Here is a 13405-nt window from a genome sequence, read left to right on the forward strand (position 1 = left end):
AATGAGTATAGATCTATGGATTTGCTATGTGGATGTTACACTTTTTCTGAAACTCTCAAGTTTCATAAAATATTAAGATAAGCTTCTTAGTAGCTGTTTTGTAGTCAACCAGTAACAGTTCATAACATTAACAGTTCATGACAACTAATTTTTATACCAAATGTTTTTTCACTCAGCTGGACCACCATACACTCTGTATTTTGGCATTAAATTTTATGCAGAGGATCCGTGTAAACTTAAAGAAGAAATAACAAGGTATAGTATTCAATGAAAGGATAGTTTGTTGTTCTCAGACTAGTGATGTATTTCAGCCAGGTGCATATTGTTGTGGTGTGTCTGGGTTGTTTTTTGCTTGAACATCCGAATGTTTTTGCTTGAACATTTGATGTGTAGAACGAAAATTGCTATGAGATTCACAGTGGTTGGTATGGACAACTGTTGGAAGCCCAAGAAGAAAAGGTGTTCTCTAGTGCATCAAAAACCAAAAGGCCTTGATGTACATTTGTGGTGTTGTGTTTTTTTTTTTTCCTGCTTTTATATTGTCCTGTAATCAAGTTTAGAGTTTACTTGGATATAAAATGTAAATACAATGAATGTTCTTCTTTATTGGCCATAGCAAAAATTCCTGAGCTGTTTTTCAAGAAGATTTCTTTGGTCTTTCTAAAAATATGTGAAGGAAATTGAAGAGTTACATACTTCTGATTCTTTTACCTAAGCTTGGCCTCTACAAAATATGAGTATGTACACAGTAACACATGCACATGCATGCACACAGACACATGCACACACATGGTTATCTGAACTCTCTCACACAGAGTTTTCTGTTTGGTTTATTTATGAAATTTCTCAGACAATTAGTTTTAGGTTCAAAAGACATTTGAGGGTTTGGGTAGGTAGGCGGACACAATTAGTGTGCTGGCTTGCATTAACAAATACCAAAATATTTCCTTTGATGTCGTAAGAATATGACACATGAGAATTCATTAGAATGCATGCAAGGTTTTTAATTTTCATTAATCAAAGGTGGCAGTTGTTGCAGAACAGGCAGAATAGTTTTCCTATACTGGAGTGAGAAAATTCTTTTGTTTCCTTATTGGCACAAGGAATGGAAGTCTCCAATAAACGAGGCTGAGTCTGGCCTGGTATAAATAATAAATGCTGTGACTTCAGAGGTAAAAGAGCATAAGTTGGTGGCTGTGGGATGCCCCTGTACCATGGAATTTTGATGCATTTTTCTTGTACTTTTCTTGTACTTTAAATCCTACTTACAGGGAAAGATGGCCCTGGGAAGGGAGCTTTGGCCACTGAACCTGTTGTGATTTCCTCACGGGGGTCAGGGTGGAGGCAGGGGGCTAAATTTTCAAAAATTGTTTCTCTTTGCCCTGTGATCTGCAGTCAGTGATCTCACTGTTGATTAGGTGTGTGAATCCAGTCAAGAAATGTTGTAGTGTGATTAGGGAGCCTCTGTTCATGTCAGTATATGATCATGCAGAATTGGTACATCATGCAGAGGGAGAGCTTCAGATATATTGTATTGACAGTCTTCTACAAAACACATTGATTAGTCAAATACCCTCAATATTTATGAGCGTTTATTTCTGTAGGCTCTTAAGTCTTGGAAGGAAGGTGCTTTTTTTTGTCCGGAGGAGGAGGGAGTGGAAACCAACCAACCAACCAACCAAAAAACCCAACAAAACCCCACCTGTTTAGAATAACTTGGCTTGGAAGGCACCCTTAAAGGTCTTTCACTTAGGGGGCATTGAAGACCCTACTTTTATTTATGCTAATAATTTTCTGCCTAACTGTGTAGTTCCAGTGATGTGTTAACTGTTTTGTGCTAACCAATTGAAGCATGTATTTATTACTTTAAAGAATATGACAGTGAACTCTGTTGTTATTAGATGTTAATGATCTGTGTCATTACATGATTACTCTCTGCAAATAATGAAAACCTGTCAAATCTATAATTGCTTTGCATCAAAATCTGTCTGCCTTGTAGGCAAAAGCTCATACTGCAGTGTTTGCTGGATGTGTTTGCTAGAGGAAACTGGCACTTAGGCACTATAATGTATGCATAAAAAACTTGACAGCACACAAGACAAGAGTGCTTTAGCTACGAGTTTGGACAAATGGCGTAATTTTGTGAGGAGCTTAGTGGCTTCAGTGGGAATTGAGATTGTTCACTTTAATGGAATCACTTAAGCACTTAAAGTTGGCTCTCTTTTTGCAAGAAGGTGGCTGTTTTGGAGATTCCTATGCTGTTTTATTTTGAGATTACACTATGAGAATGCAGAAATATAGGTGCCTTTCCAAGGAAAATAAATTTGTAGCATCACGTGGTACAAAGCTCTGTTTTGTAGAGATGGAGAAGTGCTAATAGAAATACAGGTGCATATAAGAAATGCATTTCATATTGAAAAGAAGATTTTGTGTACTTCACAGGAGGTGTAAAATCCTCTTTGTCATTATCATAATTCAAACAAAGAAGATTTGTGTAGGTAGGACTGCAAGCATAAGCTAGAAGTAGTACTTAGTGAAGAAACACTGAGTGCTTTGTGTTGCCTAATGACATTCCCAAAAAATTCTTATGCAATGCCCTGCTCCTTTAAGGTAGAGATTATTAACCATTTTTTAGAGGATGGATATTCCTGTTGTCTGTCACAGCACGAATTCCGGAGGATCATTAATCAGAAAGACATCGGCATCCTTGTTCAGGGGCTCATCTGGCTGAAAAGGCTAGTAAATTTACTTGGATCTTAAATGTTTTGAGAGTCAGCTGTGTGTAACCTGCAGTTTGTAAACTTCCATGAAAGCAGTGTAGGTGCACTTTGAACTTACAGATCATTCTAAGGTGCTTTCATAAGTAACTTGTACCAACACAGAATAATTATTTGCAGAGTAGCTAAAGGCTTCTATGTAGATAACATTGAACTAGTGAATAATGAAAAAGCTATGTGCTTGTATGGATGATCCTTTTCTTTCTATGAAAAGCTACCTTCTCAATATTGTTAGTTTTGTAGGAGCTAGTGAAAGGAATTCACTTAGGATGGTGTGAGACACTGCATAAATCTGTTGTCATAAAACTGGACAAAATTCAAACAGTGTTTAAAAGATTTCCTGTAAATTATTATGGTGAGTTGCAAAACCAGGCAGATCCTTTGTATGATGGCTTGTTTCCTTGTCTTTACTTTTCTACTTTATGCATATTTATTTACTGTAAGTGCTCTCAGTATGTGCTTTATCAAGTGTAGAAGCAGGTTATGACTTTGAAAATTACATTTTTACCCCTGCCATCTCTGTTGCAAGAAGGACATGGAGGTATGGACTCCATCAAACCTGCTTGCTGCATTATAGCTGATACTCTGGTGTGTGGAGAGGAAATATTAGAGTAAAGAAGTATCCAATACTCAGTTCTCCTTTATCTTAACCACTGGTCAGGTTAAACTTTGGCCCTTTTACAGGTTTCTTGTTCAATTTTTCTGATCATGGTTCTCATCCCTACTTCCTCACTACTCTATGAAAGCCAAAAGAGTGAAATGACATTATTAGGGGGAAAATTATTTGCATTTGCACAATATAAGCAGACGAGAAAACTACAGAGTGCTCCTCTACCTAGGTTGTTTCACTAGATAAATCTTAGTTGGTACTTCAAGGTCAATGTGGGAAAAACCATTAATAGAGGATTACAAATTTTTATTGTCACATAATTATGGTACATGGTATGTCTACAGTTGACTGGGTGACTTCGAAATATTTTTTGGTGCATCAGGCTTGAAATAACAACTTTGTTTTCTCTTTATGTTTTAGGTATCAGTTTTTCTTGCAAGTAAAGCAAGATGTTTTACAGGGCCGTTTACCTTGTCCAATCAACACTGCAGCACAGCTGGGAGCATATATAATTCAGTGTAAGTTCTTCTGGCCAATTGAGAGCTTATTTCTTTTAATCATGCATTATGACTAATTTTAAGTGGTGACTGAAGACATCATTAACACTTTATGAATTCAATTTAAAACAGAAAAAAACTAATGTGACTGATTTAATCTAAAGAACTGTAAATAGATGGCCATTCTGAACAGATTTCCCTAAAAAAATGTGGCAAATATGAAGCAGGAAAATATGCAATGATGGTAATATCTTCATTGTATTATGAGAAATGAATAAAAAGAATACATTTTTCTCCTGTAATCAATTTTAAGTAGGTTAGAGCTGTAGTTTTGGTATAATATTCTGTTCCTGTGATTCTAATCTCAGATAGTCTGTTGAGAAACAATGAGAAAGCTTATGGGAAGAGCAGAGTTAAAGCATGGCAAAGGTTACATCCAGCAGGTTAAAGTTAGTCCAGACACCAGCAAGCGTGCATTCCCATGGACTCTATAAAAATCTTTATCCTTTTATTTAGGGTTTGCAGTTGCTCAAATATAGAAAGACACCTGAGAAATGTCTATACTGAACATATGAAATGAATATATGGCAAATACTGAACATATAAATGCAAGGCACCAACACCAAGGTCCAGGGTGCTTTTTCAAGGGTGATGTGCTAGACCAGGCTTATGTTCTATTCCAAACTGAGATTAAGTGTGTTTGTGGGAATCCAAAATAACTGAGGAGCTCTGCTGGTGTAATGCTATCAGTGGGGTTTTTTTCCCAGTGGAGCTAGCAGCTGCTGAGATCTGGAGAAGAAGCCAGGGCCATATGTTCTGCTCCAGCCACAGGCCTGGCTTTCACCATTCAGGTTGTGTCTGGGTGTCATCTTCGGCCTCTGAGCAGATCCTTTCCTTAACACAGGAGTTGTTTTCCTCCTTTTGTGATCAAAGATCGCAGACTATTATACTGAAAAATCAGTATCCATGGCATAATTTGCTGAATACACCAGTTTTCTTATTGGGTGTGCTGGAGTTGTTGCTGTTGTAGTAATTCCTCTTCTTATTCCTACTGTGGGCAAGAACCATGATATTTTTATGGAGGTTTTCCATAGAAACTTCTCAACGTTCTTATGGAGTGGATCAGGGGCTTTTTCTAACAATGTCATTCCAACATTCTGTAAAGAAACATCGTTAATTAGATGAGTCTTTTCCTTCTTGGCTCTTGAAGCCTTATTTTGGCTATGCTTTTGGTTTAGTGGGAATTGGATAGAAACCTGTGAAGTCTTTCTCAGAGAATCCCAGTCTACAGGTGTTACTCAGCGTTATTAAAAAATACAAATACTAACTTTTGCAGAGTTTCTCAGATAGATGCAATTATAGTTAAGATCAGTAGATGTGAGTTCTGACCAAGGTGCATATTTTTTTTATAATTACAGCATATGAACAGACATGGCTAATGTATCCAAATTCAGGATTGTTTCAAAGAAATTTATATTGACTATTCATTATGTTCTTTCCTTTAAGAAAATTCTTTTAAAAGTTATTTTTATTTTGAAAGCGAATTTAATATCTAGGAAATACATCAATATTTTATTGAAAAAGGAAGCCTTGTGATTCCTCACAAGAAACAATACCGCTAGAAGACCTTCCCTCTGAGTGTTTCAGGATATTTATCTCCATTTGCACTCCCAGACATATTTTCTGGTTGAGATAAAACATTGAAAATAGGTGACCTTTGTTTTCTTCTTGTGTCCTGCAGCTGAGCTGGGGGACTATGACCCGTACAAGCACACCGCAGGCTATGTCTCAGAGTACCGCTTTGTCCCAGACCAGAAGGAAGAGCTGGAGGATGCCATAGAGCAAATACACAAAACTCTGATGTAAGAATTCAGTACTGTTGGGAACTTGTCGGTTAATGCCAGATTCAGAGATGCTTGGTAGGTGGGGAGGAACAATTTGTGGTACAGAGCGGAGATCTCTGGACTTGAGGAAAGAGCACAGGGCATCCAGTTGTGCTTTTCAGAAACAGAAAAGGTTTTATATAACTGAAGTTGTTCTTTTAGGAACTGGGTAGTACAATAACTGGAAATGTGAGGTCTGTCAGACCTAGGTATGGGTGTTTCAGAACCAGCAGTTTTAGTAAAACATGTGCCAGAAGTTCAACCATATATAAAGCCAAAATAAACATTTACTTGCTTATGTCCAAGCTCATCTTCATGGTAAGTGTAAAGATGCTTGTTCTAACAAATCCAAGTTAGGTGCAACTGTGATATATTTGTTAAGATAAGAGCAATAAGAAACATTTTATGAATATGCTCATCAAACCATTTGTCAAAGTAATGCAGAGATAATCACCCATCTTGTATGTAGATCTAGATATCTTGATTCTCTTGCTGTAATGAAGCCACAGTCTGGATAAAGGTTAAATAATTTTTGCCTGTAGTATTGTTTATTACAGTGATTTGTGTCTTGTTTAATGAGAATAGGTATTAACTCAGGATGACAGCTGTTCTCTTTGAAAAGTTCTCCAGTAATTGCAGCCTGTGACAGTTGCCACAATGCCTGAGCTTTCTCTTCCAGGGAAGAGAGTCTGTTGTTCAATAAGTATTTCTGTGAGGCTGCATGACAGCATTATAGTAATTGATGTATTTCGGAGACTTTGCTACAGATGTTTCTGTGAAGTAAAAAGGTATTAGTTTTTCTGTTCCAGAGGTTGGAAACTGAGTCACAGATAGTTTGCTGGGTTCAACATCACAGAATTTGTTTGTGAGAATGAAACTTGAGGTTAATTACTGTGAACCAGGCCACCAATACTAAGCAGCCTTTATTCCTCTCTCCCAAGTTTCTGTAGTCATTAGTGTAGTCATCAGTAAATCTTATTGAGACCTATTTGCTTCAAAAGGTTCGTAACCTTGAAGATGAAATTCAGAAGCCAGGGGAACAGTGGTTGTGGAGTGTTAACTGCCATAACAGTCTCTAGTGTTTTTATATGCTTATTAACTTAGGCCTCTGATACTCTCTTGCTGCTTGACTGCAGTTAGGTGTCAGGGAATTAGCAGCAACAGAACAAAGAGTAAAATTAAGGTGTACCCACTACTAGCTCAGCCTGATTTTTATCATCAGCGCTCCCAGCATTGACTTCTGCACAGGTGACAGCAATCTCTTTAGTTAAGAAGTTTGAAGCTGTAATGGCTGAAGGCATCCCAAATTGTCTCATTGATTGGAGATGTTTCCGGGACAGGTTTGTGATATGGTTTGGAAGAACTGTTTTATTCTTTCTGGATCTCAGCACAAAAACACAGGGCTTGTTTGTTTGTTTTTTTCAGGACAGCTGTAGCACATACCTTGTTTCTGCTAGTTACGTCCAGAAAAACAATTTTTGATTGCCTGTTTTCTCTCAGTTTTGTTTTACACAGCACAGTAGCTATTCAGGGATTCAGTAAGGATACAGTTTTCTGAGGAAATTTCTAAATCAAGAAAGGTGAGGGAAGTCAGAGGGTGGAGGGGGTTTCTGACTGCATCAAATCTCTGCAGCCTCCCTGCTGTGACTGTTATCCCATCTATAAACCGGCGTGACAATCCCAAGGTCGAATAGCAGTGTGAGGTGACCCAAAGTCATCATGCACGTGTGGAGGATCAAGCAGTGACTTCGGGCTTCCATCTTCTTCCTTCAGAAGCTCCAGCTCACATCTTTACTTCCTTTAATCTTTTTGCAAATACAGGTTTTTATACAAATATGAAACATTATGTTATCTTTGTAACATGTAGGTATGTTATAAAAATACATACACTTATTTGTCATTTCAGCCCTTTGGTACTTTCAGAGATAAATGAAAATAGAGGAATAAGTGCATCAGCATTTTTCTGAGAAAGGTCATTAAGGACAGATTAACATCGGTATTTAAATTGGTGCTGGATTCTAACACTAATTCAGTAATGGGGTAATCCACTTTTCTTGGGACTGATATTTAGTCTGCTTGGGAGCTCACTGAGATAGTACTGCTCCAGTGAACAAAATCATGCCGTGGACTAAATTTTTAGAGCAAAAGTTGATAAAAGATATGACAGATGTGACATACTGATGTGCTGAATATCCAGAGTTCTACGTATTGCGAATACAGACAATGAATTACACATCTACTGGAAAATCCAGCTCTAGAAGAAAGGGATTTTTCTTATGAGCTTTAGATCTGCTGCATTTCCAGGAGTCTTTGGAAAGAAGAGCTATCATCTGAAGCAGGGATAAGATGAGCTGGATCAGCCCATCTCTCAGATGCAAAGGAGGCATTTTGAAAACCTCTACTATTGCATTTAGCAATGCCGTTTCACGTCTTTGACGTTGGATGTGGGTTTTACCTTGTCAGGCATAACACAAAGTTGGGAAAACCTGGACAGTAGCTGCTAGGCTAGAGAGGATGGGGAGACAAGAAGCAGGAATGTGCATATTACAGGACCTTTCCAGGTCTTGAATCAAAATGTTGAGCTCTGCTTCACACATTGGACTTGAAAGGTAGCAAATCCAGTGAAGTATTTCCCTAAGAAAAGAATCACAGGGTGAAGCTGGTTATACATCTTTTTGAGTTGATATTTATATAAGATATGCTGTACTTTCCCAATAACAGTCCAGTAGTTTTCACAGAAGTGTTGAAAAGGAGTGCAAAAGAAAATGCAGTTTCAACTATTTCAAGCTTACAAACCAGAATCTTACTCTTTTATCAATGGCAGATATTAAGGGAAGAACAAATTAAATTCTGGGGATAAGGCTTTAAATTTATTTAGTTATTTTGTTCTTTTTGAAAATAAATACTTCGTCGGTGAAGTCAAATATGTTCCTAGTAGCTGTTTTGTTTTTTGGTCTTTTTTTTTTTCCTCCCAGTTTCCCCCAGTTGTTTACTACCAGAATGCAGCTGATGGTACTTTTCAGCTGATGGATTGATATCTGCAGATAGGAAGGCAGGCTGGATCTTTGAAACTGCTAGTCCCATGAGACAAATGCCAAACTTTGTTTTCAAAGTAGCACGCTGGGCTATTGCCATTTGGTGTGACTTTCTATAGGCAAGGTTTTTTGAAGAAAGGAATATTTTATCTGAAGTCATGAACCTTACTTTCAGAAATCATCTGTAGCTTCAGCACTGCTATGGGGAAATAGTACCCCAGTCAGTCATACCATTCCTGCTTCAGTGAAAATCATATAGTTATTGGGAAAAAAGTTATTTGGCATATTGGAGCCTAAAAATAGAATATCTGAAGTGTGTTTACGGGGAAAAGATTAGCCACTGTAGTAGGCACACATTGTATATATGATAGCATATATGTCTGTGGTAGGAGACCAGTAGAGATCTAGTCTTACTTGGAGCAAGAAGTAGAGTGTTGAAAAGACTAAGTAATAGTCTAAAAAATGCTAAGAACGTCTGTGTTTGTGTCCAGCAAACTGTATTTATTAATATGATTGATTTTTATATTTTGACTGGAAGTGCAAAGTTCTTACACAGGATTTTGTTTACAGGGGTCAAGTTCCTGCTGAGGCAGAAATAAACTACTTAGGTGTGGCCAAATCCCTGGAAATGTATGGAGTTGATCTCCATCCTGTTTATGTAAGTATTGTTTAAACTTGTTAACAGTGAAAAAAAAAATTGTACTAATGCAGGAAACAGTCCACAGAATAACTTGTAAGGAAACCCTGTACTTAAGAAATGCAAAGGAAGAGATACTTATGGATGGAGACAATTCAGTCATTCATACATACAGAAGCCTAATGGTTTTCAGATTAAATGCTATGATTCTATTACACCTATAAAAAGGCCATCAGTTATGCTCTGGAAAAAACCAATTCAGATAGATAAGAAGTAAATAGAGAAAGTCTCAGGAGAGAGGAGTGAGAGCTGTAGCCTTTGTCTTTGACAGAAAAATTTGCATACTATTCTTGTTTAATAAGAACAAGTGTCTCCTGAAACCTTTTCAATACTGTTGCAAAAATTAGGGTGGGGTAGCAGGAGCATATCTGGCTTTTTAAAATGTTTGCCGTGAAGGTTTTACTAAAGATCCAGAGTACATTTTCAGTTTTTCCCATGTTGCATCATGCAGCATTGCAAGTTATCTGTATTGCCTCATCAAAAGCCTTCACTTCTTTTGTGTATTAGCATTAAATTGGGATTGGATCCAAGTCATCACCTGGAGGCTATGTACTGCTGGTGGAAACATCATTCTATCTTGTTTGAATAATTACACTTGTGGCAGGTTTTTTTTAATAAAAGAAAATCAGGAGTTCAAATGGGAAGTTGTAATGTAGATAGTTCACTGAGTTAGATGAACACTTAGTAAAATTGCTTGAAAAAAAATAAAGAAATCAAGATACTACCAGAAGATTGTGTATTTCCTGCCGAAAAACGTGTAGCCTGCAATATAAAGTACTTTTTAATGCACCCTGTGGCTTAATTGTATTCATATCTCATGCTCTGTGCCCCTCCCACCCATAGAAAACTGGGGGAGTGAACTGGAGCAAGATTCAACATAATTCAACAAAATCATGTTAAATTAGCAGAGCTTGGAATTTATTTTTTCCTCATGGCTTGCTTTTGCTGTGCAATGAAATCCCTGCCTGGGTAGTGAGGGATGATTTCCAATATGCCCAAGTCTAATCCATGAACATCGTTGTTCCTACTTATATTACAGCAGCAGCAAAAGCCCTCATTTGAGACTGAAGCCACACACATGATGAGATGTATTTCTTTTTCTCATTGGATCATATTAAAAGTAAAGTCACCTTTAGCAGTTAATCACTGAGTAGCACAGTCAGAACTTGCCAGGTGTGCTTGACTTCGTAAGGTCTGTAATTACACAGGGCACTTTCCACAGTCAGTCTGTCTCACGATTAGTGTTTTTTTGCTGTTCATGCTCCGCTAGTTTAGAGATTGCAGTGCTTTTCCTGGTTGCCTAAAGTGGGCAGATGAATGAGCTTTTTCAGTTAACTTTCTTTTAACCTCATCCACTAAGGTTTGCACTCTTTCAAGTGTAGGGTGCTTCTGATTTTGGTTACTGACCATACACTGCAGAGGTGGGCACTTTCTGCCCCTCAGCACCAGCGTTTTTACCCTGTTCTCTCTTAGATTTATTTGTATACTGACTTCAGGAATGGTTTCCTTTGGAGGAGATGATGCAGGTGGCTGTTCCCTGTATGCCATTGCCCATTCTTAACAAAACAAAACAAAAAAAAAAAAAGCTTGTCTCTCCCAAAGGAGCTACTTCACTTTTTAGCAGTATGCAACTGACACTAGTTTAGGCTGGAGAGGGCAGCTGTGTGGTTGTATCATAGTAGAATAGATCAGAAAATTGCTATTTTCATTTAGCTGAAAGTTGAGATATCTGTTACGTTCATGCCTCAATAAAGAGTTTAGTTTCTGAGTTTTGGCCATCTGCCAAATAGCCAAAAGTAATTCCATACTAAAAAAAAATAGTTATTTTTGGTTTTCACCATGGCATGTGGAAACTCTCATTCTTTCCCTCACTGCCATTCTTTCTTGCCTCATTGCCCCCTTGCCTACAAAGTCTTGTGTAGGATCTTGTCTGTAGATCAAGTACTGTTTTCCCATTTGCACAGAGAGCAAAACCGTATATTCAAGTCATCAGGATGACTTCCTCACTGAACCTCAGTGCTATTGTGATAAAACTTGCAACTGTGTGAATGACGTACACTTTTATTTTCTAGGGTGAAAACAAATCTGAATACTTTTTAGGATTAACACCCATAGGAGTTGTTGTCTACAAGAATAAAAAACAAGTAGGAAAATATTTCTGGTATGTATTATTTAAATGTGCAGTCTGCACTAACACAAAAATAGTGTTGTATGGAAATGTATGGTTTGTGATATCTCTTTGAAAGGTTAATTATTGCAATAGAAAAAAGTGTACTTGAAATTCTTAATATTTCTCTGGATTATGCAGATTTTTAATTCTTTGATAATCCAGGTATTGAAAACAGTAGATCACCTTTACCATACTCGCGTTGAAATGTTTACATACCACTAATTTTTTGCTGATATCTGGGTTATACCTGAAAAATAAACCTACCTGTGAATTCATTTTTGTCTTTGTGTGTAAATATATACAACTTTATATTTTGTGATGCATGAAATTAAAGGCTCATGAAGTTCTGTCTTGTCTTTTTTTCTCCTCAACATTACAGGCCTAGAATTACAAAAGTTCACTTCAAGGAAACACAGTTTGAACTTAGAGTCCTGGGAAAAGATGTAAGTTTTTATTTAAGCCTGAAAGGATAGAGAAGTAATCTCAGGTCTAATGACGTTGGAAATTGTATATGTCCATCAAAGTCTAATTTATTTTATTGAAATTTACTGTAAGAAACCATCAAAGTGAAATTCATTGTATTGATAATTACTGCAAGAAAATAACATTGTCCTCAAGTGCAACATCCTAGAATTGTAAGATGGTTTGGGTTGCAAGGAAGCTCAAAGATCACCTCATTCCAAACCCACTGCTGCAGTCAGGGACACCTTTCACTAGACCATGTTACTCAAAGCGCCACCCAGCCTGTCCTTGAATGTTCCTGAAGTGGCTTGCAGTTTTGTTAAAGGGAGAGATGAAAAGAAAGGTTTTCTGTCCACGCTTTGTAGCAAGGGGAAAGAACTTCAGCAGTACCGAAGTAGGAATTTTATAACGAATTTTTATCATTTTACATTGTGCTCTGTAAATCAGACTGCTTCTGCAATGCCTTGGTATTGTGGAAGTGCTTTTAAAGTGCTTTTGAACTAGGATGCAGGGAAAGCTAATATTAAAAAAATGTGGATGAAGGAAAACTCAAAAAGCTGTTGGGCACAAGTAATTTTGTAGCTAGGACGCAAGCAGCCATATTATACCGCTTGAAACCTATTTGTCAGAACTTAACATCGTGCGCTCTTAGGTCATTTGAGAGAAAGCAATCTTGGTTCCAGTGGAGCAAGTACAACAGTTTGATAGCGGGAGAGGAGGTTTTAAGGTAGAGTCAGTGTAAAAAAGACAAAGATATTCATCACCTATGAAGCCTGGGGGGTAGGGGGAAGGAGGAAGTGTTGAGGATGTAGGAAAAATAATGAAGTATAATAAAGCAAATAGTTGCAGTCAGTCTATGAATTTTGGTATCTGATTTAGTTACAAGTTTAGTTTGAGGAATTATTTTTCGAAAATACTTTGTATGTCTCTTTGGAAGATCGGGACTGAAAGTTTATAGTTTTAAGTGGTATTAACCTGCTGGCAGTAATCCCCTTTACTGTTTTTTATGTGTCTTTGTTCACCTATGTAGTGGTTGTCAGTCTCATTTGTGATTTTTCTGTGAGGCCTTTTGGTATGTTGAGTACATTCCATGAAATATAAGTGTACTGCTGACTGTTTGTCTTGCTTCTGTCACGGACAGCGTTTTTTGTCTCCACAGATGTATTGGCAAATTTTGCCTTTGATACTCCCAAGTGGTTTGGTGTGGTAATCTGTAGATTTTCTTTCTGATGGTGTGTTTGTTGAAATAGGAGAGCTGTTGGAAAGCTGGGGGA

At 37.4% G+C, this 13405-nt stretch overlaps 1 protein-coding gene across 6 annotated transcripts in view; it reads left to right on the plus strand.

Annotated features, from left to right (window-relative positions):
* EPB41L4A (erythrocyte membrane protein band 4.1 like 4A) overlaps nt 1-13405 on the plus strand; it is a 133148-nt gene that overhangs the window by 69908 nt on the left and 49835 nt on the right. For all 6 annotated transcript variants that reach the window (XM_032675281.1, XM_032675285.1, XM_032675287.1 and 3 more), the window contains exons 4-9: nt 177-255; nt 3808-3905; nt 5626-5746; nt 9373-9460; nt 11572-11660; nt 12049-12112. In XM_032675281.1, coding sequence (XP_032531172.1) covers nt 177-255; nt 3808-3905; nt 5626-5746; nt 9373-9460; nt 11572-11660; nt 12049-12112 — 539 coding nt within the window. The remainder of the gene's footprint in view (nt 1-176; nt 256-3807; nt 3906-5625; nt 5747-9372; nt 9461-11571; nt 11661-12048; nt 12113-13405) is intronic.

The sequence above is a fragment of the Chiroxiphia lanceolata genome, chromosome Z (assembly GCF_009829145.1).
Source record: "Chiroxiphia lanceolata isolate bChiLan1 chromosome Z, bChiLan1.pri, whole genome shotgun sequence".
In the NCBI taxonomy this organism is placed as follows: Eukaryota; Metazoa; Chordata; class Aves; order Passeriformes; family Pipridae; genus Chiroxiphia; species Chiroxiphia lanceolata.